Source organism: Heterodontus francisci, chromosome 13, assembly GCF_036365525.1.
Source record: "Heterodontus francisci isolate sHetFra1 chromosome 13, sHetFra1.hap1, whole genome shotgun sequence".
In the NCBI taxonomy this organism is placed as follows: Eukaryota; Metazoa; Chordata; class Chondrichthyes; order Heterodontiformes; family Heterodontidae; genus Heterodontus; species Heterodontus francisci.
This window is the reverse complement of record NC_090383.1, coordinates 23,233,576-23,252,542: the sequence shown is the minus strand read 5'-3', so window position 1 is coordinate 23,252,542 and position 18,967 is coordinate 23,233,576. Positions and strand designations below refer to the sequence as shown.

The following is an 18,967-nucleotide window of genomic DNA, read 5'->3' as shown; positions in this document are numbered from 1 at the left end:
CCCTTAATGGCAACGATCGCCGCCTCAACTGACAGTTTTCTCCTCCCTCCCGCCATTTCACACGGCTTGCCGCTCCATCCCGCTGTTCTCTCCCGTGTCCGACTGGTCACCCTTCCCTCCTGCCACTCGCACCTTGCTACCTGGAGAAGCTGCATGTTGCGGGGGAGGGGGAGTGAGCGGGGATGCTGTCAGCGAAGCGGGAAGTGTGGCAACCAGTCGAAAGCGGCGAAATGGGGTAGGGAGCAGGTGGGTGCGGGACAGAACAAGGACTAGAGAAGAGATACGGCGATTGAGGCACCGATTGTGGGAGGGAGCAGGGAAGAGAAGTGGTATTTGAGGCCGATTTCCGAAACTCGCGCTGGAGGTCAGTCACTTTGCGTGATGACGTATACGGCGCATTAATACTGGCAAGCCGCAAAAGTTTGGGTGCATTTTGCGCGTGCGCAAAGATGAATAATGCGTTCTGCGCACTGATGACGTCGGCGCCTGGCTGCATTGTTAGGAGATATTCTAAATAAAAACTAAAAGCTGTAAGTTGTACAGCAAAAATTAAATTTATTTACATCATTTTTGGGAGGCAAGGTGAATTTCCAACTGCAGATTCTATTTTCAATTTAACTGAAGTTTGAACATCTTTGATAAGTTACATAACTACATTTAAAAAAAATAGTACAAACTAGTAATCCATTTGTAATTGGGGGTGAAGAAAGAATGGCTGTTTAGATCTCATATTGGATTACCAGACTGAATGAATCAATATCACAAACACATCTATAGACCACAGAAATTCTTGGTCAGGTCCTGTGGGGAGAAATCTGGGGAACGGCAGAATTACCATCCCTTGTATGGATGTGCCCCGAACATAAATCCCAGGGGCATTAGCTTATCTTCAGTGGGTACCCATGTCATTTTCACTGCTACGAAAGCAAAATACTGCAGATGCTGGAAGTCTGAAATAAAAACTAAACACTGAAAATACTCAGCGGCTCCATTCTCTCAGTTTTTCCTTCACATCTGTTAGGACAATATCTCCTTCCTTACTAATATAAAATAAAAACAAGAAATGCTGGAACCACTCAGCAGGTCTGGCAGTATCTGTGGAAAGAGAAGCAGAGTTAACGTTTCGGGTCAGTGACCCTTCTTCGGAACTAGCAAATATTAGAAATGTCAAAGGTTATAAGCAAGTGAGCTGGGGGTGGGGCAAGAGATAACAAAGGAGAAGGTGTAGATTGGATAAAGCCACATAGCTGACCAAGAGGTCATGGAGCAAAGGCAAACAATATGTTAATGGTGTGTTGAAAGACAAAGCATTAGTACAGATAGGGTGTTAACGAACTGAAGATTGAACAGCAGCAAGTACAAACATGAAAAAAAACAGTGGGTAAGCAAACTGAACAAAGTACAATGAAATGAAATAAACAAAAGAAAAAACATTGTAAAAAATGTAAAAAAGAAAAATTAACTAAAAATAAAAGTAAAATGGGGGGCCCCCGTCATGCTCTGAAATTATTGAACTCAATGTTCAGTCCGGCAGGCTGTAGTGTGCCTAATTGGAAAATGAGATGTTGTTCCTCGAGCTTGCGTTGATGTTCAGTGGAACACTGCAGCAAGCCCAGGATAGAGATGTGAGCATGAGAGCAGGGGGGAGTGTTGAAATGGCAAGCAACCTGAAGCTCAGGGTCCTGCTTGCGGACTGAGCGGAGGTGTTCCGCAAAGCAATCACCCAGTCTGCATTTGGACTCCCCAATGTAGAGGAGACCACATCGTGAGCAGCGAATACAGTATACTACATTGAAAGAAGTCCTTCCCTACTAGTGCTTTCAAACAGGTCTTCCTTTTTCCTCAACTGTGAACGCCCCTCCCCCCACCATGGTTGACAGGGACCTTGACTGTGTCTGTTCCATTCCCCACACTTCTGCTTTCACCCCCTTCCTCTCCCTCCCACCACCATAGTGTTCCCTTTGACTTCACCTGACCAGCCTTCACATTTAACAGATCGTCCTCACCCACGACAGCATGATACCAAACAAATCTTCCCCTCTCGATCCCTTTCAGCATTCCGAAGGGACTGTTACCTCCGCACTGGTCTACCACTCTATCACCCCCTTCCCTTTCCTCCCCTCCCATGAAAGAGCAAGAGATGCAATAAATGCTTTTTTATCTCCTTCCTTCCCACCATCCAAGGCCCCAAAGACTCCAGCCCAGTGAAACAGTGATTTACTTATACTTCTTTCAACTTAACATACTGTATTCACTGCTCACTATGTGGTCTCTTTTACACTGGGAAGACTAAATGCAGATTGGGTGACCACTTTGGGAAACACCTTTGTTCAGTTCACAAAGCATGACACTGGGCTTCTGGTCACCTGTCATCTCCGCCCCACTACCTCTCTGATCTCTCAGTACTTGGCCTCCTACACTGTTCTGATGAAGTTCAACGTAAGCAAGGAACACCACCTCATCTTTCGATTAGGAATTTCACATACTCCTGGACTCAACATTGAGTGTCAGATCATAGCCTCATTTTTGGATGGCAGCTATTGATACAGATATTCTCATTTACATGTCCTCTAGACTCATTTTTTGCTTCTTTACTTGTCCCACTATCATCTCCTTTTGCCTTACACTATGCCTTTTGTCATTTAATCTCTACCATCCATCTTTTCAAATCTAACCTTTTGTGTTCTCTCCCCACTCCCCTGCATCTGTACTTGCTTAAAACCTGTTACACCTTTAACTTTTTCAGTTCTGACAAAAAAAATAATTGACCTAAAACATTAACTCTGTTCCTATCTCCACAGGTGCTGCCTGACTTGTGGAGTCCATCCAGTATTTTCTGCTTCTAATTTAATTTTCTGTGCTACCGGCGCAGCCAGCTCACACATCATCTAGGGGTATGTCACTGCATCATCCTGCCACAGCATGTGGGTTGACTGACAAGTGAAGATATGGGGAAAACAAATTACAAAACTCTTTCATTTCAATTTGGTACTTTCCCCAAATAACATCCATCAATGCAACTGGGAAAATGATTAAGTTCTGCAATTGATGGTAGTCATCCTTTGAAAGGAAACCAGGCCACCTTTGTGTTAAAATTAGGTCATTATGCAGGCAGACAATGTTGGGGGCAGGGGCAACAGGTTCAAGAAGCATCCTTTCCCACTTCTGGCAGAGCTTTGTAGAACCCAATAAAAATGCAAAAAGGGTAACTAGGACTCTCCTCAAATTCTTCCCCCAGATCAGATATTGGTAACCTTTGACCACCCCCCCAAGGCCAACTGATCTTTGGGCTCACAGTTTTCCAGCAATGCTGAAGTTTGAATTCTAAAGCTCATCCATTCAAAAGTTATCTACAGGCAATTGGATAATAGGATTTTCATATTTTACCAGATACAAATAGTCCAAAATTGTCAACTGGAGAAATTTAATCAGGACACTGTCCTATTAAAACATTTCCTACAACTGCCATGTTCCTGAATGAAAGGCCTCTCCCCCCAATATTAAAAGTCCTTGGTCAAGTCAGCTAAGATTGACAAATTAATTTAGATATCAAAGCACTCTATTTTCCCTCCCACCAAATAAAGACAGCTATTTCAATCATGATTAAGACAGGGGTTGCCAGATTATGGTAGGTCAGCAGAATGCAGCTCTTATCTCAGATGTCTTTCTGCCTGAGCCGAGCACATTGTATGTTAAGATGGATGATTCAACCAAAACTTTGACCTTAAGATTAGACCTTGGCTTCAATGTAAATTGATGCATTTAAGAGACAGTCAGCATCTTTGTACCATCTGCTTTAATCCCCAAAAGCCCACTTGATTAGAGTCTAATTTCAAAATGGAAAACAGCAAGAAATAATCTGGCAGACACTGTTAGGTACAAACAGGGTTGTCTATAGAAATTTGTCTCAATAGTACCTGAGAAATGCAATGGCCAGCTAGTATATGTCCCATGAACCCTAAACTGGGGAAAGACCCAATATTAATTTAACACTCATTGTCCTCTAAACTGACTTTTGGGTTTCTATCTCAAACACTGAATGGGCTAGGATAATTGTTCCCAGCCCCTCTCACTAAAGACAAATTCAGAACACTTCCTGTAGCAGGCTTTAGACAAAGCATGGGAAGTCATTCTTAAAATGCCCTTGTTCCTTGTAGAAACAGAATATAAACATTTAAATCTGTAGCATAGAAAGATATACTGTCAAGGTACACTTCCAAATGAGAATGGAGAATGACTCAATGTCAGTCACAATGACCAGCAAGACACATAAATACAGACTTCAGCACAGACTGTTATGACTCTTTCAGGTACTGCAAAAGGATAACACAAGGAATATTACCTAGTTGCCCAGTGCTAAATGCTATTTCTCGGTCAGCGACCCTGGAATATTCCTTTAACCCAGAATCTAAAAACAAAAGAAACCTTCACACTTTTGTGCCTCAGCTACTGTAGGGCTGAATGCTGAATCAAAATTGATAGTTATATCTAACAGCCAGCCAGATTCTGTCTACATACTATGCAGTACATATAATTGACAATGCATTTTCTACAGAAACAAGAGTTTTACCTTCATGGCTTGCAATGGGGGCTCATGAAAAGAAGTTAACGAAAATTTTGGTCTGTGGAAATTAGACTTTGGGCATGGGATAGCTTGCAGCCTAGGTCCTCTAATGTACAAATGGTGGGAACACTCAATCAAAATAATCCCATCCATAGACTCTTACAATTCAATTATTAATACTGTTGCCTCCTACAAACATTTTGTAAATTAAAATCAGTTATTACAAATGGAAAAACAATTCTCTCCACCCGTTTTGTTTGGTAAATTTGTGTGAAATAACTGCCAGTGTTGGAGAATTGCAATCAATAATCTTATGATTCATTCGATTAAAACACCAAATGTAACACTGCGGTATAGACATTAACAGTATTACAATCCACAAAGCCCAGACCTACATTTGGAGATCTCCCAACTCCCCAAGGAGGGAAAACAACATTTTGTAGAAGGCAATGAGTTCAATCCTGACTAAGTTGTTCTGTAACATAAACATTAATTAATTTTTCACATTAGTTTCTGTGAAGGGAGTCAATATAGTGGAACGTAGCTCCCAGCGCCCAACTGCTTTCGACATCATTGATCTTCCTGGCAAGCTGTAATGAGAATCACGTATCATTTCAGAAAAGACAGCATCTATGAATTACACCAGGAACACTAAACAAAAGATGCCAATTTTATTAATACATCCAAAATTACCTTGAAAACTGCATCTTTCTGGAAACCAAGTTCTTGTAGCAGTACAGTTATATATACAAGATCCATGCAAAGAAACGGTTTATCTGTTGATTCAGATTCCATACTTTGACACACTAAATCAAAATAAAAACTGATTTTTATTTCTTGTAGAACTATCTGAAAAAGGACTTAAAACTTGTTGAATTATATACTTGGCAATTTTCTTGAATGTTACATAGTCAAAGTGCATCAGCAGCCAAACAAGCATAAAAGTTGCACTAGTTAACAGTATTAATTTCAATGACAGTAGAAAGATACTGAAAGAAAATACTCAAAACACCCTCTCGTAATAGTTGAAATGGATCCATGTTATAGGAGTATCATAAGAACAAGATTAAGCTGGTGTTTAGAGATGGGAAAGGTTAGATATAGCTGTGCGCAATTAAAACAGAAAAATGAACTGTGTATATGCTGAGTAATTCGTCAAGAAAGAAAATTCTTTGCTTTTGCTATTTACAGATTAAAAGGTGCAGGTGAAATTTCCAATGCTCCTTCATTTCTAGTCATTCTAACATTCATTATCGCTAACAGACGTCCACACTGTGTACTTCCTGCCCGGACAGCAGGAGTGGGCCTAGAAAGTTTTCCCCTCCTTATCCTACGGGGTACCAAGGCCAATTCAAGAATCCTGGCTGAGGTCAGCTAGCTCGACTGAGACTTGGGATCGAAAACAGGACCTTCTTAATCTGTATGGGTCAGTCATTCACTGGATAAGATCAATGAACAATTGAGGCAATCATTACGGCACAGATCAAATAATGCTATATTATGGACCATATTAAAGGCAGATACAAAAAATGTTTATAACAATAACTGAGGAAGTACAATAACAGAATAAATACTTTTATGAATCACCTATTATAGTCTCCTCTCTCTCTTCCCTCCTTCCCCTCAAATTTAAGTTAATCCAGAACTACAAAATGACAATCAAAGCAGATGCACACAATCTAGCTCAAGCACAGACATGATTTTCACTGCGTGGCAAATCCAAGAAAATACAGGGAATGACATCAACCGCTGTACATGGTCTTTTGTGATCTCACAAAAGCCTTTGACTCTGTCAACCGTGGACGTTTATGGAGCATCTTGCTCACATTTGGCTGCTCTCAGAAGTTTGTCACCATCCTCCATCTACCCCATGATGACATGCATGCTGCGATCCTCACCAACAGAACCACCACAGACCCTATCTCAGTCAAGACCGGGGTCAAGCAAGACTGTGTCATCACTTCAACACGCCTCTCCATTTTCCTCGCTGCAACACTATACTTCACTTCCAGCAAACTATCCGCAGGTGTGGAGATAATCTACAGAACAGACAGAAAACCATTCAACCTATGCCGCCTTCAATCCAAAACCAAAATCACTCCAACCTCAGTTGTCAAGCTTCAGTATGCAGATGGCACTTGCGTGTGCGCTCAGAGTTCCAGATTACTGTCGACTCCTTCTCTGAAGCAGATGAGAAAATGGGCCTTTCACTAAAAATTCTGAAAAAGGTCCTCTTCCAAGCAGCTCCCACAGCACACCTCTCATCAATCAAAATCCACGGTGAGATCCTGGAAAAGGTGGACCATTTTTCATATGTTGGGAGCCTCCTATTGGTGAAGGCAGACATGGACAACAAGGTTCATCATCGCCTCCAATGTGCCAACTCAGCCTTTGGCCGACTGAGGAAGAAAGCTTGAGAATCAGAATCTCAAATCTGACACTAAGATCATGGCTTACAAGGCAGCAGTGATCCCTGCGCTGCTATATGCTTCACAGACTTGGACAACCTACAGCATGAACCTCAAAGCTCTGGAGAAGTACCACCAGAGGTGCCTCCACAAAATATGCCAAATCCAGTGGCAAGAAAGGCGTTCCAACAGCAGCGTCCTCTCCCAAGCCAACCTGCCCAGCATCGGTGCGCTAATCACCCAAAACCAGCTCCACTGGGTGGGATGTGTCATTTGCATGCCTAACACCAGACTCCCAAAGCATCTGTTCTACTCAGAACTTGGTTGCAGCAGGAGACTCCCAGGAGGACAGCAGAAACGTTTTTGAGATGTCCTCAAAGCATCCCTGAAGAGATCAAACATCCCCATTGGCTCGGGGGAGTCCCTGGCTTGTGACCATCCTAGATAGAGAAAGTTCATTCGGGAAGGCATTGTGCACCTCGAGGGACTTCGTCAGGAACATGCAGGGGCAAAGTTGAGGTGTCAGAGGAAGTGCACAAACCTCCAAACTACTCATGCACCTGCCCCTCATGTGCAAAGTCTTCAGATCGTGCATTGGGCTTATCAGCCGTCGCAGAACCCATCAAGCCGCAGTGCAAGCAAGTCATCCTTGATCCCGAGGGACTGCCCGAGAAGAAAAAGGGGTTTCGTTCCTAGATAAAAACCTGCCCTTTTAGATGATAAATTACTGAGCCAGAACAATGCCTATTTTGTAATACCATAATGCGCAACTTTAATTTTCTTATTGTGATAGGGACAATTTAGACTCAGTAATTCAATAAATTCTAATGTACATGAACCAATGGAAGACTATGCACTATACATATAGCTCTGTGCTTTCATCCCTTGAACATGTGAATAATTACTTTCTTTCCTTCTTTAGAAAAAAACACCACATCCTTGATGAAGGGAGAGTTAAGCGGCCAAAGTCTCAGGTTAGCTGGCCAACTGCTCTTCAGTTTGAGAAGGGATGGGGAAGAACTATATTTTTTTTAAATTACCAAGCCTCTGCAGATCACCACCTCAAAAAGTCAAAAATGGAAACTAGCCATGAGGAAACTGCAGGTTTAAAACCATTCTCTCGTGTTCCACTTGGCACAGGATGGGGAAGACCTACATATTGAGGCAGCATTTACACACTACATTTCTAAATACAAGGAAGAAATTTTAACAACAGCAATAGTTAGCACGTTTATGCCAATAATGCATATGAGTGGACATGTGTGTGAATGGAGTAAAGTGAACAAAAATTCACCTTTACTGAATGAGCGAGTACAATTTTTTGTTGCATCTAGAATTTGTATTTTAACAGCACAGAGGAGATTCTGGAATGTAAATGTCCTTAGAAAAGTAGCTTACTGATGTCCAGCTGGATATATATTAAAACACTAAGTTCAAAGGATACACATGATTTAGGTCTTAATAACATTAACAGAAAATCTCATGCTGCTAGCTACTCCTGTACAGTTCTTACCGCGTTTGGCTGCTTTTCCATAATCCTCAACTTTCAAAGTGCCTCCTTTCTCTTCATCTGAAATGAAAGAGGATTTTAGTAAATCAGCAAGTCTATATGGAGAGAGATTGGGATTTAAAATATATTTAATTATATTTAGAACTCACATTCCTGCCCCTCCCTTCGCCACAAACGCCACATTTCTTCTTCTTCTACACAAAAAGCAGGACAAGTCCAACCCGGCCAATTACCGCCCCATCAGCCTACTCTCAATCATCAGTAAAGTGATGGAAGGTGTCATCAACAGTGCCATCAAGCGGCACTCGCTTAGCAATAACCTGCTCAGTGACGCTCAGTTTGGGTTCCGCCAGGGCCACTCAGCTCCTGACCTCATTACAGCCTTGGTTCAAACATGGACAAAAGAGCTGAACTGAAGAGGTGAGGTGAGAGTGACTGCCCTTGACATCAAGGCAGCATTTGACCGAGTATGGCATCAAGCAGCCCTAGCAAAACTGAGGTCAATGGGAATCACGGGGAAAACCCTCTGCTGGCTGGAGTCATACCTCGCACAAAGGAAGATGGTCGTGGTTGTTGGAGTTCAATCATCTGAGCTCCAGGACATCACTGCAGGAGTTCCTCAGGATAGTGTCCTAGGCCCAACCATCTTCAGCTGCTTCATCAACGACCTTCCTTCAATCATAAGGTCAGAAGTGGGGATGTTCGCTGATGATTGCACAATGTTCAGCACCATTCGTGACTCCTCAGATACTGAAGCAGTCCATGTAGAAATGCAGCAAGACCTGGACAATATCCAGGCCTGGGCTGATAAGTGGCAAGTAACATTCGCGCCACACAAGTTCCAGGCAATGACCATCTCCAACAAGAGAGAATCTAACCATCTTCCCTTGACATTCAATGGCATTACCATCGCTGAATCCCCCACTATCAACATCCTAGGGGCCACCATTGACCAAAAACTGAACTGGAATAGCCATATAAATACCGTGGCTGCAAGAACAGGTCAGAGGCTGGGAATCCTGAGGCGAATAACTCACCTCCTGACTCCCCAAAGCCTGTCCACCATCTACAAGGCACAAGTCAGGAGTGTGATGGAATTCTCTCCACTTGTCTGGATGGGTGCAGCTCCAACAACACTCAAGAAGCTCGACACCATCCAGGACAAAGCAGCCCGCTTGATTGGCACGCCATCTACAAACATTCACTCCCTCCACCACCGATGCACAGTGGCAGCAGTGTGTACCATCTACAAGATGCACTGCAGCAATGCACCAAGGCTCCTTAGACAGCACCATTCAAACCCACGACCTCTACCACCTCGAAGGACAAGGGCAGCAAATGCATGGGAACAGCACCACCTGCAAGCTCCCCTCCAAGTCACACACCATCCTGACTTGGAACTATATCGCCGTCCCTTCACTGTCACTGGGTCTAAATCCTGGAACTCCCTTCCCAACAGCACTGTGGGCGTACCTACCCCAAATAGACTGCAGCGCTTCAAGAAGGCAGCTCACCACCACCTTCTCAACAGCAATTAGGGATGGGCAATAAATGCTGGCCTGGCCAGCGATGCCCTCATCCCTGAATGAATAAAAAAAAAGTCAAAGAAATGGGCAGTGTGGTGTCGCAGACTGCTCCAGACTATCATTTCTACACCTCAATGAACCCAAGGAAGCTATATTTCTCTGGACTGGACAGGAACAGCTATTTAAGCCCATACAAAGTTTTTATTTGCATGGGATTGGTAGTAGTGTATTACAATGGATAGAAAATTGGTTGGCAGACAGGAAACAAACAGTAGGTATAAATCGGTCTTTTTCCGAATGGCAGGCAGTGACTAGTGGGGTACCGCAGGGATCGGTGCTAGGACCCCAGCTATTCACAATATATATTAATGATATAGACGAGGGAACTAAATGTAATATCTCACAATTTGCAGATGACACAAAACTGGGTGGGAGGATGAGTTGTGAGGAGGATGCAGAGAGGCTTCAGGGTGATTTGGACAAGTTGAGTGAGTGAGCTAATGCATGGCAGATGCTGTATAATGTGGATAAATGTGAGGTCATCCACTTTGGTAGCAAAAACAGGAAGGCAGATTATCTGAATGGCTATAAACTGAGAGAGGGGAATATGCAGCGAGATCTGGGTGTTCTCGTACACCATTCGCTGAAGGTAAGCATGCAAGTGCAACAGGCGATAAAAAAGGCAAATGATATGTTGGCCTTCATAGCGAGAGGATTTGAGTACAGGAGCAGCGATGTCTTGCTGCAATTATACAGGGCCTTGGTGAGGCCACACCTGGAATATTGTGTGCAGTTTTGGTCTCCTTATCTGAGGAAGGATGTCCTTGCTATCGAGGGAGTGCAGCGAAGGTTTACCAGACTGATTCCTGGGATGGCGGGACTGACGTATGAGGAGAGATCGAGTCGGTTAGGATTATATTCGCTGGAGTTCAAAAGAGCGAGGGGGGATCTTACAGAAACATATAAAATTCTAACAGGACTTGACAGGGTAAATGCAGGAAGGATGTTCCCAATGGTGGGGGAGTCCAGAACCAGGGGTCATAGTCCAAGGATACGGGTTAAACCTTTCAGGACTGAGATGAGGAGAAATTTCTGCACTCAGAGTGGTCAGCCTGTGGAATTCGCTACCACAGAAAGCAGTTGAGGCCATAACATTGTATGTTTTCAAGAAGGAGTTAGATATAGCTCCTGGGTCTAAAGAGATGGGGCCGAAAGCAAGAACAGGTTACTGAGTTGGATGATCAACCATGATCATAATGAATGGTGGAGCAGGCTCGAAGGGCCGAATGGCCTACTCCTTCTCCTACTTTCTATGTTTCTACCTTTATGGCATTCACAGTTTATGGCATTCACAGATCTAAGGCAGGTGAGTTCCCACCTCCAAGACTGTACAGGCCTTCAGGAAGAGAGAAATGCGACTTAATCTCTCCACCCCTTGAAGTCATCAACTCTTGATGGGGGTGGGATGGAGTGGATAACAGTCCACACACAGTGACACTTTGGTGGCCTCAGTCTTGATGAGAGTGCTGGTAGACGACTGAAACACGGACAAACCCACTCTCATCCAATGCCCGCATATCCTCATTTTTCAGCTGATGTCTGGATAGCCATCAGGAGCACAGTCCTTCACTAATTTCTCTCCTTCTCAGCTTAGGGGCACTAAGACCAACGCACTGATATTTATGGGGAACGGGTGGGTGAAGCACAGTAGCCAGGTGTGGGGGGCCTGGAAATTGAATTTAAGTGGGAAGAGACTTTTTTCCCTATTTCCTAGCCATCAGCTGGCAGACTGACAGGCTGTTAAGCTGCTGGGCAGGAAAGCCAGTGGCAGATTGCCACTGGTGATGGTCCCCTGCAATAGGGAAAGATCGCAGTGAGGGGGAAAAAAAAAAAAATCAGACTGGCAATCGAGGGAAGGAAAGATTGCAGGTTGAAGTGGGGGTCAGCAGATCGCAGGGCAGGAGGCTGGGGATTGAGAGTCAGCAGATCACAAGGAGAGACCATATTCAGCAGAGGTTTGCTTGAGGGGGCAGGGGTGGGGGAAGGCAGGGGGAGCACTCCTGCTCCTGCTAGCCCAAAGGGGTGCTACAAAAACTAATTATTTTCTGAAGCCAGCTGCTCCAGTCTCCACTTTGCTGCTGGGTTTCCCAAGCCTTTGGGAAACACAGCTGCTAGCTCTTAAATTTATATCAGGCTCACAACTGCACTGTGGGAGTTTGATTTAAATGTTAGAATGAAGTGTCCACCTCTACATGACAGGATATAGGCAGCCCATGCTCAAAGCTGACAAAGAAAATAGCAGGCGTGTACATGCAGTTTGGGATTTGCATTTTGGAGTTGGTGGGACACGTTCTGTACAAAGACAAATAAGATGTCAACGAAAATATTTATACAACTAAAGGTATTAATACTCAACTAAGTACAAGAAAAAGCTAAAGAAAAAAAAGTTGCTATTAGATCAGCTAACAGTATTCACCAAAGAGAAGGACTTGGTGGACGATGAGCCTAGGGAAGGGAGTGCAGATAGTCTCAGTCATCTCATTATCAAAAAGGAGGTGGTGTTGGGTGTCTTGCAAAGCATTAAGGTAGATAAGTCCCCAGGGCCTGATGGGATCTACCCCAGAATACTGAGGGAGGCAAGGGAAGAAATTGCTGGGGCCTTGACAGAAATCTTTGCATCCTCATTGGCTACAGGTGAGGTCCCAGAGAACTGGAGAATAGCCAATGTTGTTCCTTTGTTTAAGAAGGGTGGCAAGGATAATCCAGGAAATTACAGGCCGGTGAGCCTTACGTCAGTGGTAGGGAAACTATTCGAGAGGATTATTCGGGACAGGATTTACTCCCATTTGGAAACAAACGCACTTATTAGCGAGAGACAGCATGGTTTTGTGAAGGGGAGGTCGTGTCTTACTAATTTGATTGAGTTTTTTGAGGAAGTGACGAAAATGATTGATGAAGGAAGGGCAGTGGATGTTATCTATATGGACTTTAATAAAGCCTTTGACAAGGTCCCGCATGGCAGACTGGTACAAAAGGTGAAGTCACACGGGATCAGAGGTGAGCTGGCAAGATGGATACAGAACTGGCTCGGTCATAGAAGACAGAGGGTAGCAGTGGATGGGTGTTTTTCTGAACGGAGGAATGTGACTAGTGGTGTTCCGCAGGGATCAGTGCTGGGACCTTTGCTGTTTGTAGTATATATAAATGATTTGGAGGAAAATGTAGCTGGTCTGATTAGTAAGTTTGCGGATGACACAAATGTTGGTGGAGTTGCGGATAATGATGATGATTGTCAGAGGATACAGCAGGATATAGATCGGTTGGAGACTTGGGCGGAGAAATGGCAGATAGAGTTTAATCCGGACAAATGTGAGGTAATGCATTTTGGAAGGTCTAATGCAGGTGGGAGGTACACAGTAAATGGCAGAACCCTTGGGAGTATTGACAGGCAGAGAGATCTGGGCGTACAGGTCCACAGGTCACTGAAAGTGGCAACGCAGGTGGATAAGGTAGTCAAGAAGGAATACGGCATGCTTGCCTTCATCGGTCGGGGCATGGAGTATAAAAATTGGCAAGTCATGTTGCAGCTGTACAGAACCTTAGAATATTGCGTGCAATTCTGGTCGCCACACTACCAGAAGGACGTGGAGGCTTTGGAGAGGGTACAGAGGAGGTTTACCAGGATGTTGCCTGGTCTGGAGGGCATTAGCTATGCGGAGAAGTTGGAAAAACTCGGATTGTTTTCACTGGAACGACGGAGGTGGAGGGGCGACATGATAGAGGTTTACAAAGTTATGAGCGGCATGGACAGAGTGGATAGTCAGAAGCTTTTTCCCCAGGGTGGAAGAGTCAGTTACTAGGGGACATAGGTTTAAGGTGAGAGGGGCAAAGTTTAGAGGGGATGTGCGAGGCAAGTTTTTTTACACAGTGGGTGGTGAGTGCCTGGAACTTGCTGCCAGGGGAGGTGGTGGAAGCAGATACGATAGCAACGTTTAAGAGACATCTTGACAAATACATGAATAGGAAGGGAATAGAGGGATATGGGCCCCGGAAGTGCAGAAGGTGTTAGTTTCGGCAGGCATCAAGATCAGCGCAGGCTTGGAGGGCCGAATGGCCTGTTCCTGTGCTGTTCTTTGTTCTTTGATAATGGAATAGAGGATCGTAGATTATTGTAGAAGTAATGGAAAAGGCTTTTTAAGATTGTATTGGACAACTGAAGGATGCTCAAGAACAGGTTACAGAGGACTCACTGTGTATGGCAGAGAAATTAAGTGAGTACTTTGTATTAGTTTTCACTCAAAGACTTTTCTCGACTGTTAGAAATTAATTCACCGAAGAAGGGTCACTGACCCGAAACGTTAACTCTGCTTCTCTTTTCACAGATGCTGCCAGACCTGCTGAGTGGTTCCAGCATTTCTTGTTTTTATTATGTTAGAAATTAATGTTGATGTTAATAATGAAACAGTAATATTAACAGATGATAGTATTGAGGGGAATTTTAACCCCAGAAGTATGGATGGGTTGAGGGCAGGTGGAAAGGTAAAAAAAAATGTTGAATCGAACCCGACCCCAACCCACCTATTTCCTGTTTTAATGAAGGACAACTGACCAATCCGCTCTCAGGAGGCGGGTTGCTCACTGAAATCTTTTAAGGAGGCTGTGGGCCTCCGTTTTAACTGGATTTTTATTTTGCATCACATATCCTAGCTGGTAAAATGAGGCAAGAAAGGCTGGATCCATGAGTTAAGTGCATTTATTGCAATGCTTGTGGACCAGGAGGAGAAGGAATGTTTCTTTCAGGTCCAACAAGCTTACCTCCACACAATTGGCCAACCTCACGCCCCAGGATGTCTGACCTGCATCACTCTGCGACGCCTCCCCTATCCTCACGACGCCCTACCACATGACGACCCCCCCTCCCACTCCCCATCCAGCAATGTCAGACATACCTGGCATCTGCTGCTTTCCCACCCACCTATCAATCTGGCTGGCTGTCAGGTGGGAAATCCTTTGAAAAAATATAAAAGATGTTCTGCAATGTATTCCTGCAGGACTTCTGCAAAACCCATACTTCTGGATTCCCAGACCAGAAATACTCCCTCTTGCTCGCCTACTGGCCCCAAGTAAATATCCGGTCCGTTGTTTTAAAAACCTAAAAATAGATAAGAGCAGCCCAGGCAGATGATAGTCACCAGAGGGTCGTCACGGAGATGGAACACGTGTTGGTCGAGTCTCTTGCCCATAATTTTAATAGTTCAATTCACTCTGGAACAGTTCCCATAGACTGCAAGGAGTCTAATGTAGTTCCCTCCATCTTCAAAAACGGTGACAAGATGAACCCGAGTAATTATAGGCCCATTAGTTTGACATCAGTAACAGGAAAGATGCTTGAGGAAATCATTAGCGATGTAACATATGATTGCGTGCATAGGAGGGACATATTAGGGGCAACCAATATGGCTTCAAAAAAAAGGTCTAGTCTTTCAAATTTGATTGTATTTTTTGAAGTCTTGAAGTGGATGAGGGAAACACAGTAGGCATTGTCTACTGAGAATTCCAAAAAGCTTTGGACAAGGTACCCCACAGATGCTTCTCTAGAAGACTGAAGCCTCTGCTATTGGTGGCACTATTTTGAGCTGGACGGAGAACTGACTGGGAGGACGAAAAAAGGAAGTAGTTATGGATGGATTTGGATCTGTCAGCAGTGGCGTCCCGTTGGGATCAGTGTTGGGATCATTGCTCCATTTTTATTAGTGATCTCAATGTAGGTGCTGGGGGCATGATTTATAAATCTGCAGATGATACTAAGATCTGTGCACTGTTAGGACTGTAGACTATGCTCGACTGCTTCAGGGGATTTTGATGTGTTGGAGTTTTGGCTTGTGACTGGCAAATCATTGAATCATAGAAACTTGCAGCACAGGAGACCATTCAGCCTGTTGTCCCTGTGCTGGCTCTCTGAAACAGCAGTCAAGCTTAGTCTGCTTTTTGTCCATAGCCCTTTATGTTCCTCATCCTCAAGTACCTGACCAACTTCCTTTTAAAATTATTTGTGGAATCAGCTTCTACCACCTTTTCAGGAAGAGCATTCCAAATCCCAACAACTCAGTGAAAATATTTCTCATCTCCCCTCTAGATCTTTTGCCAATGATTTTGAATCTATGACCTTTAGTTATTGACCCACTCAGCAGAGGGAATAATTTTTCTCTATCGAAACCTTTCACCTTGAAAACCCCATTAGGTCACCCTTTAACCTTCTTTGTTCCAAGGAGAACAGTCCTAACCTTTTCAACCTCTCCTCATAACTGAAGTCCCTCATCCCTGGTAACATCCTAGTAAATCTCCTCTGTACCCTTGCTGAGGCCTTTACATCTTTTCTGAAGTGTGGTGCTCAGAGTTGTCCACAATACTCCAGCAGAGGCCTAACCAATAATTTATAAAGTTCGAGCATGATCTCTTTGCTTTTAGATTTTATTCCATTGTTTATAAACCCAAGCAATCCATATGCTTTTTTTAACCACCTTATCAACTTGCCCTGCCCCCTTTTAAGGATTTGTGTATATGGACAACAAGGTCTCTCTTCTCACCCACACTTTTCAAAATCGTGCCATTTATAGAACACTATCTTTCCACACACATCCTCTGAAAGTGCATCACTTCACACTTCTCTGCACTGAACTCTATCTGCAACGCTTTTGTCCATTTCACCATCCAGTCTATGTCATCCTGAAGCCTATACCTATCCACATCACTATTACTTTGTCAAGTTTTGTATCATCTGTAAACTTTATAATGTTGCTCCCTACTCAAGAGTCTAGGTTGTTTCTAAAAATTGAAAAAAGAGTAATGGACCCAAAACTGACCCGCGAGGAACACCACTGCAAACCACCTCCCAGTCTGAAAAACATCCACCCACCACAATAACCCTGTGCTTCTTGTCACTAAGACAAATGGCGCTTAATTTGGAAAAATACAATGTTATGCAAGTGGGAGGGGCAAATACTCAACATGCATTCATCCTTCAGGGAAAAAAAGATTTAAAAAAGGACGCAGAAAGGAAGAGATCTGGGTGTTCTAGTGCATTGTTCTCCAAAGGCTCGTGAGCAATGCCATGAAGCAATAACTAAAGCAAATAGGGTGTTGGGGTGCATTCAAAGGACACCAATATAGGAAAAAGTACACTATTTTATCCTTGTACAAGATCTTGGTAAAGCCAGAGTTGGAACACTGTGTCCAGTTTTGGTCTTCTCACAATGTGTGAGATATTGAGGCTTTGGAAAGGGTGTAGAGAAGGGCAACTAGACAGTTTAAAGCATCTTAGTTAGCAAAATAGGCTAAAAATGCTGGCACTCTACACTTTAGAGAAGTATAGGCTTAGAGGTGATCTTATCCAGGTTAAAAGATGAAGGGAATAGATTGCATTTGAGTTGACAGTTGGTTCCAATTAAATAGGTTAGCGGGGACCAGGGGTCACAATTTTAAGTTTTTGTTTTATTTTTAATTTTATTTAGAGATACAGCACGGAAACAGGCCCTTCGGCCCACCGAGTCTGTGCCAACCATAAAACACCCATTTATACTAATCCTACATTAATCCCATTACCCTCTCACATCCCCACCTTCCCTCAATTCCCCTACCACCTACCTATATTAGGGGCAATTTATAATGGCCAATTTACCTATCAACCTGCAAATTTTTGACTGTGGGAGGAAACTGGAGCACCCGGCGAAAACCCACGCGGTCACAGGGAGAACTTGCAAACTCCGCACAGGCAGTACCCAGAATCAAACCCAGGTCGCTGGAGCTGTGAGGCTGCGGGGCTTGATCCAGATTAGATGTCAGAATGTGGTTCTTTTCCCCCCAGAGAACAGTAGACTTCGAACAGACTGCCAGCTTCTGCGGTAAGCACTGATTCACTGAATTCCTTCAAGGGAAAGCTGGATCTGTTTCTGACTGGGTTGGTACTGCAAGGAATTCAGGACCAGAGTGATCTCCAGGACTAGTGCTGATTTCACCCCCACCACAGCAGAGAGGAATTTCCAGATCTTGTCCCCCAAGCCAGCTTGTTTTTTTTCACCTCTCCCAGGAGATTACATGGTTTTGGGTCAGATAGAGAGTGTATATATTGTGATACAATATCACAATTGTGTGGGTCAGGCTGGATGGACCACAGCCATCATTTCCTGCTCATCATTGCTCATATTTTTAATTTTTACCCTCCCCCACCTGGCGTGGCAGAGATTAATATTGATTCCCAAATGTAGCACCTGCACTTCCTGCTCTAGTTGAGATAGTCTAATTCAGCATTAGAACCTTAGCATCTGTATTGTGATGGTTTGCTTCCTCACTGGGTGATGACTTTACTCACACCAGACCATCAAGGCAACTGAACTTCAATTACTCCCAAACACTTACCTGAGCTAATGCACCAATTAGCATAGGGTCAAATAGATTAGAGAATTAAACACATGGCTCAAAGAGTGGTGCGGGAAGAAGGGGTTTTGATTCATGGGGCACTGGCATCAGTACTCAGAAAAGAGTGAGCTATTCCGTTGGGATGGGCACCACTTAAACCAGGCTGGGACAAGTGTCCTGGCCAATTGTAAAACTAGGGCTGTTGACAGGGCTTTAAACTAACAGGGGGGGGGGGGGGGGGGAGAGAGGGTTCTAGAAAAGGGAGATTTAGAAATCCAAAGAGAAAGGTCAAGGCATCGGAACAGGGCATTGTGGGTAAAGACGAGCAGAATAGGGCAGCAAGGAACAGAGAGTTTAACAAAAATTGTATTTGAGCGAATAGGGTCATTGCAAGGAATAGAAGTAAAAAAATGAAATTCAAGGTTCTTTATCTGAATGCATGAAGCATCTGCAATAAGATAAATGAACTAGTGGCACAAATAGAGGCAAATTATTGAAATCTAATCGCCATTACAGAGACTTGGTTACAAGGCGATCAAGGTTG

General features: G+C 43.8%; 1 protein-coding gene across 3 annotated transcripts in view; it reads right to left on the bottom strand.

Annotated features, from left to right (window-relative positions):
• Positions 1-2,328: 2,328 nt before the first annotated feature.
• entpd6 (ectonucleoside triphosphate diphosphohydrolase 6) overlaps positions 2,329-18,967 on the bottom strand; it is an 89,318-nt gene continuing 72,679 nt past the window's right edge. For all 3 annotated transcript variants that reach the window (XM_068044520.1, XM_068044522.1, XM_068044521.1), the window contains 3 exons: positions 8,486-8,542; positions 5,258-5,370; positions 2,329-5,154 (listed from right to left, as the gene is read on the bottom strand). In XM_068044520.1, coding sequence (XP_067900621.1) covers positions 5,071-5,154; positions 5,258-5,370; positions 8,486-8,542 — 254 coding nt within the window. In that variant the 3' untranslated portion in view covers positions 2,329-5,070. The remainder of the gene's footprint in view (positions 5,155-5,257; positions 5,371-8,485; positions 8,543-18,967) is intronic.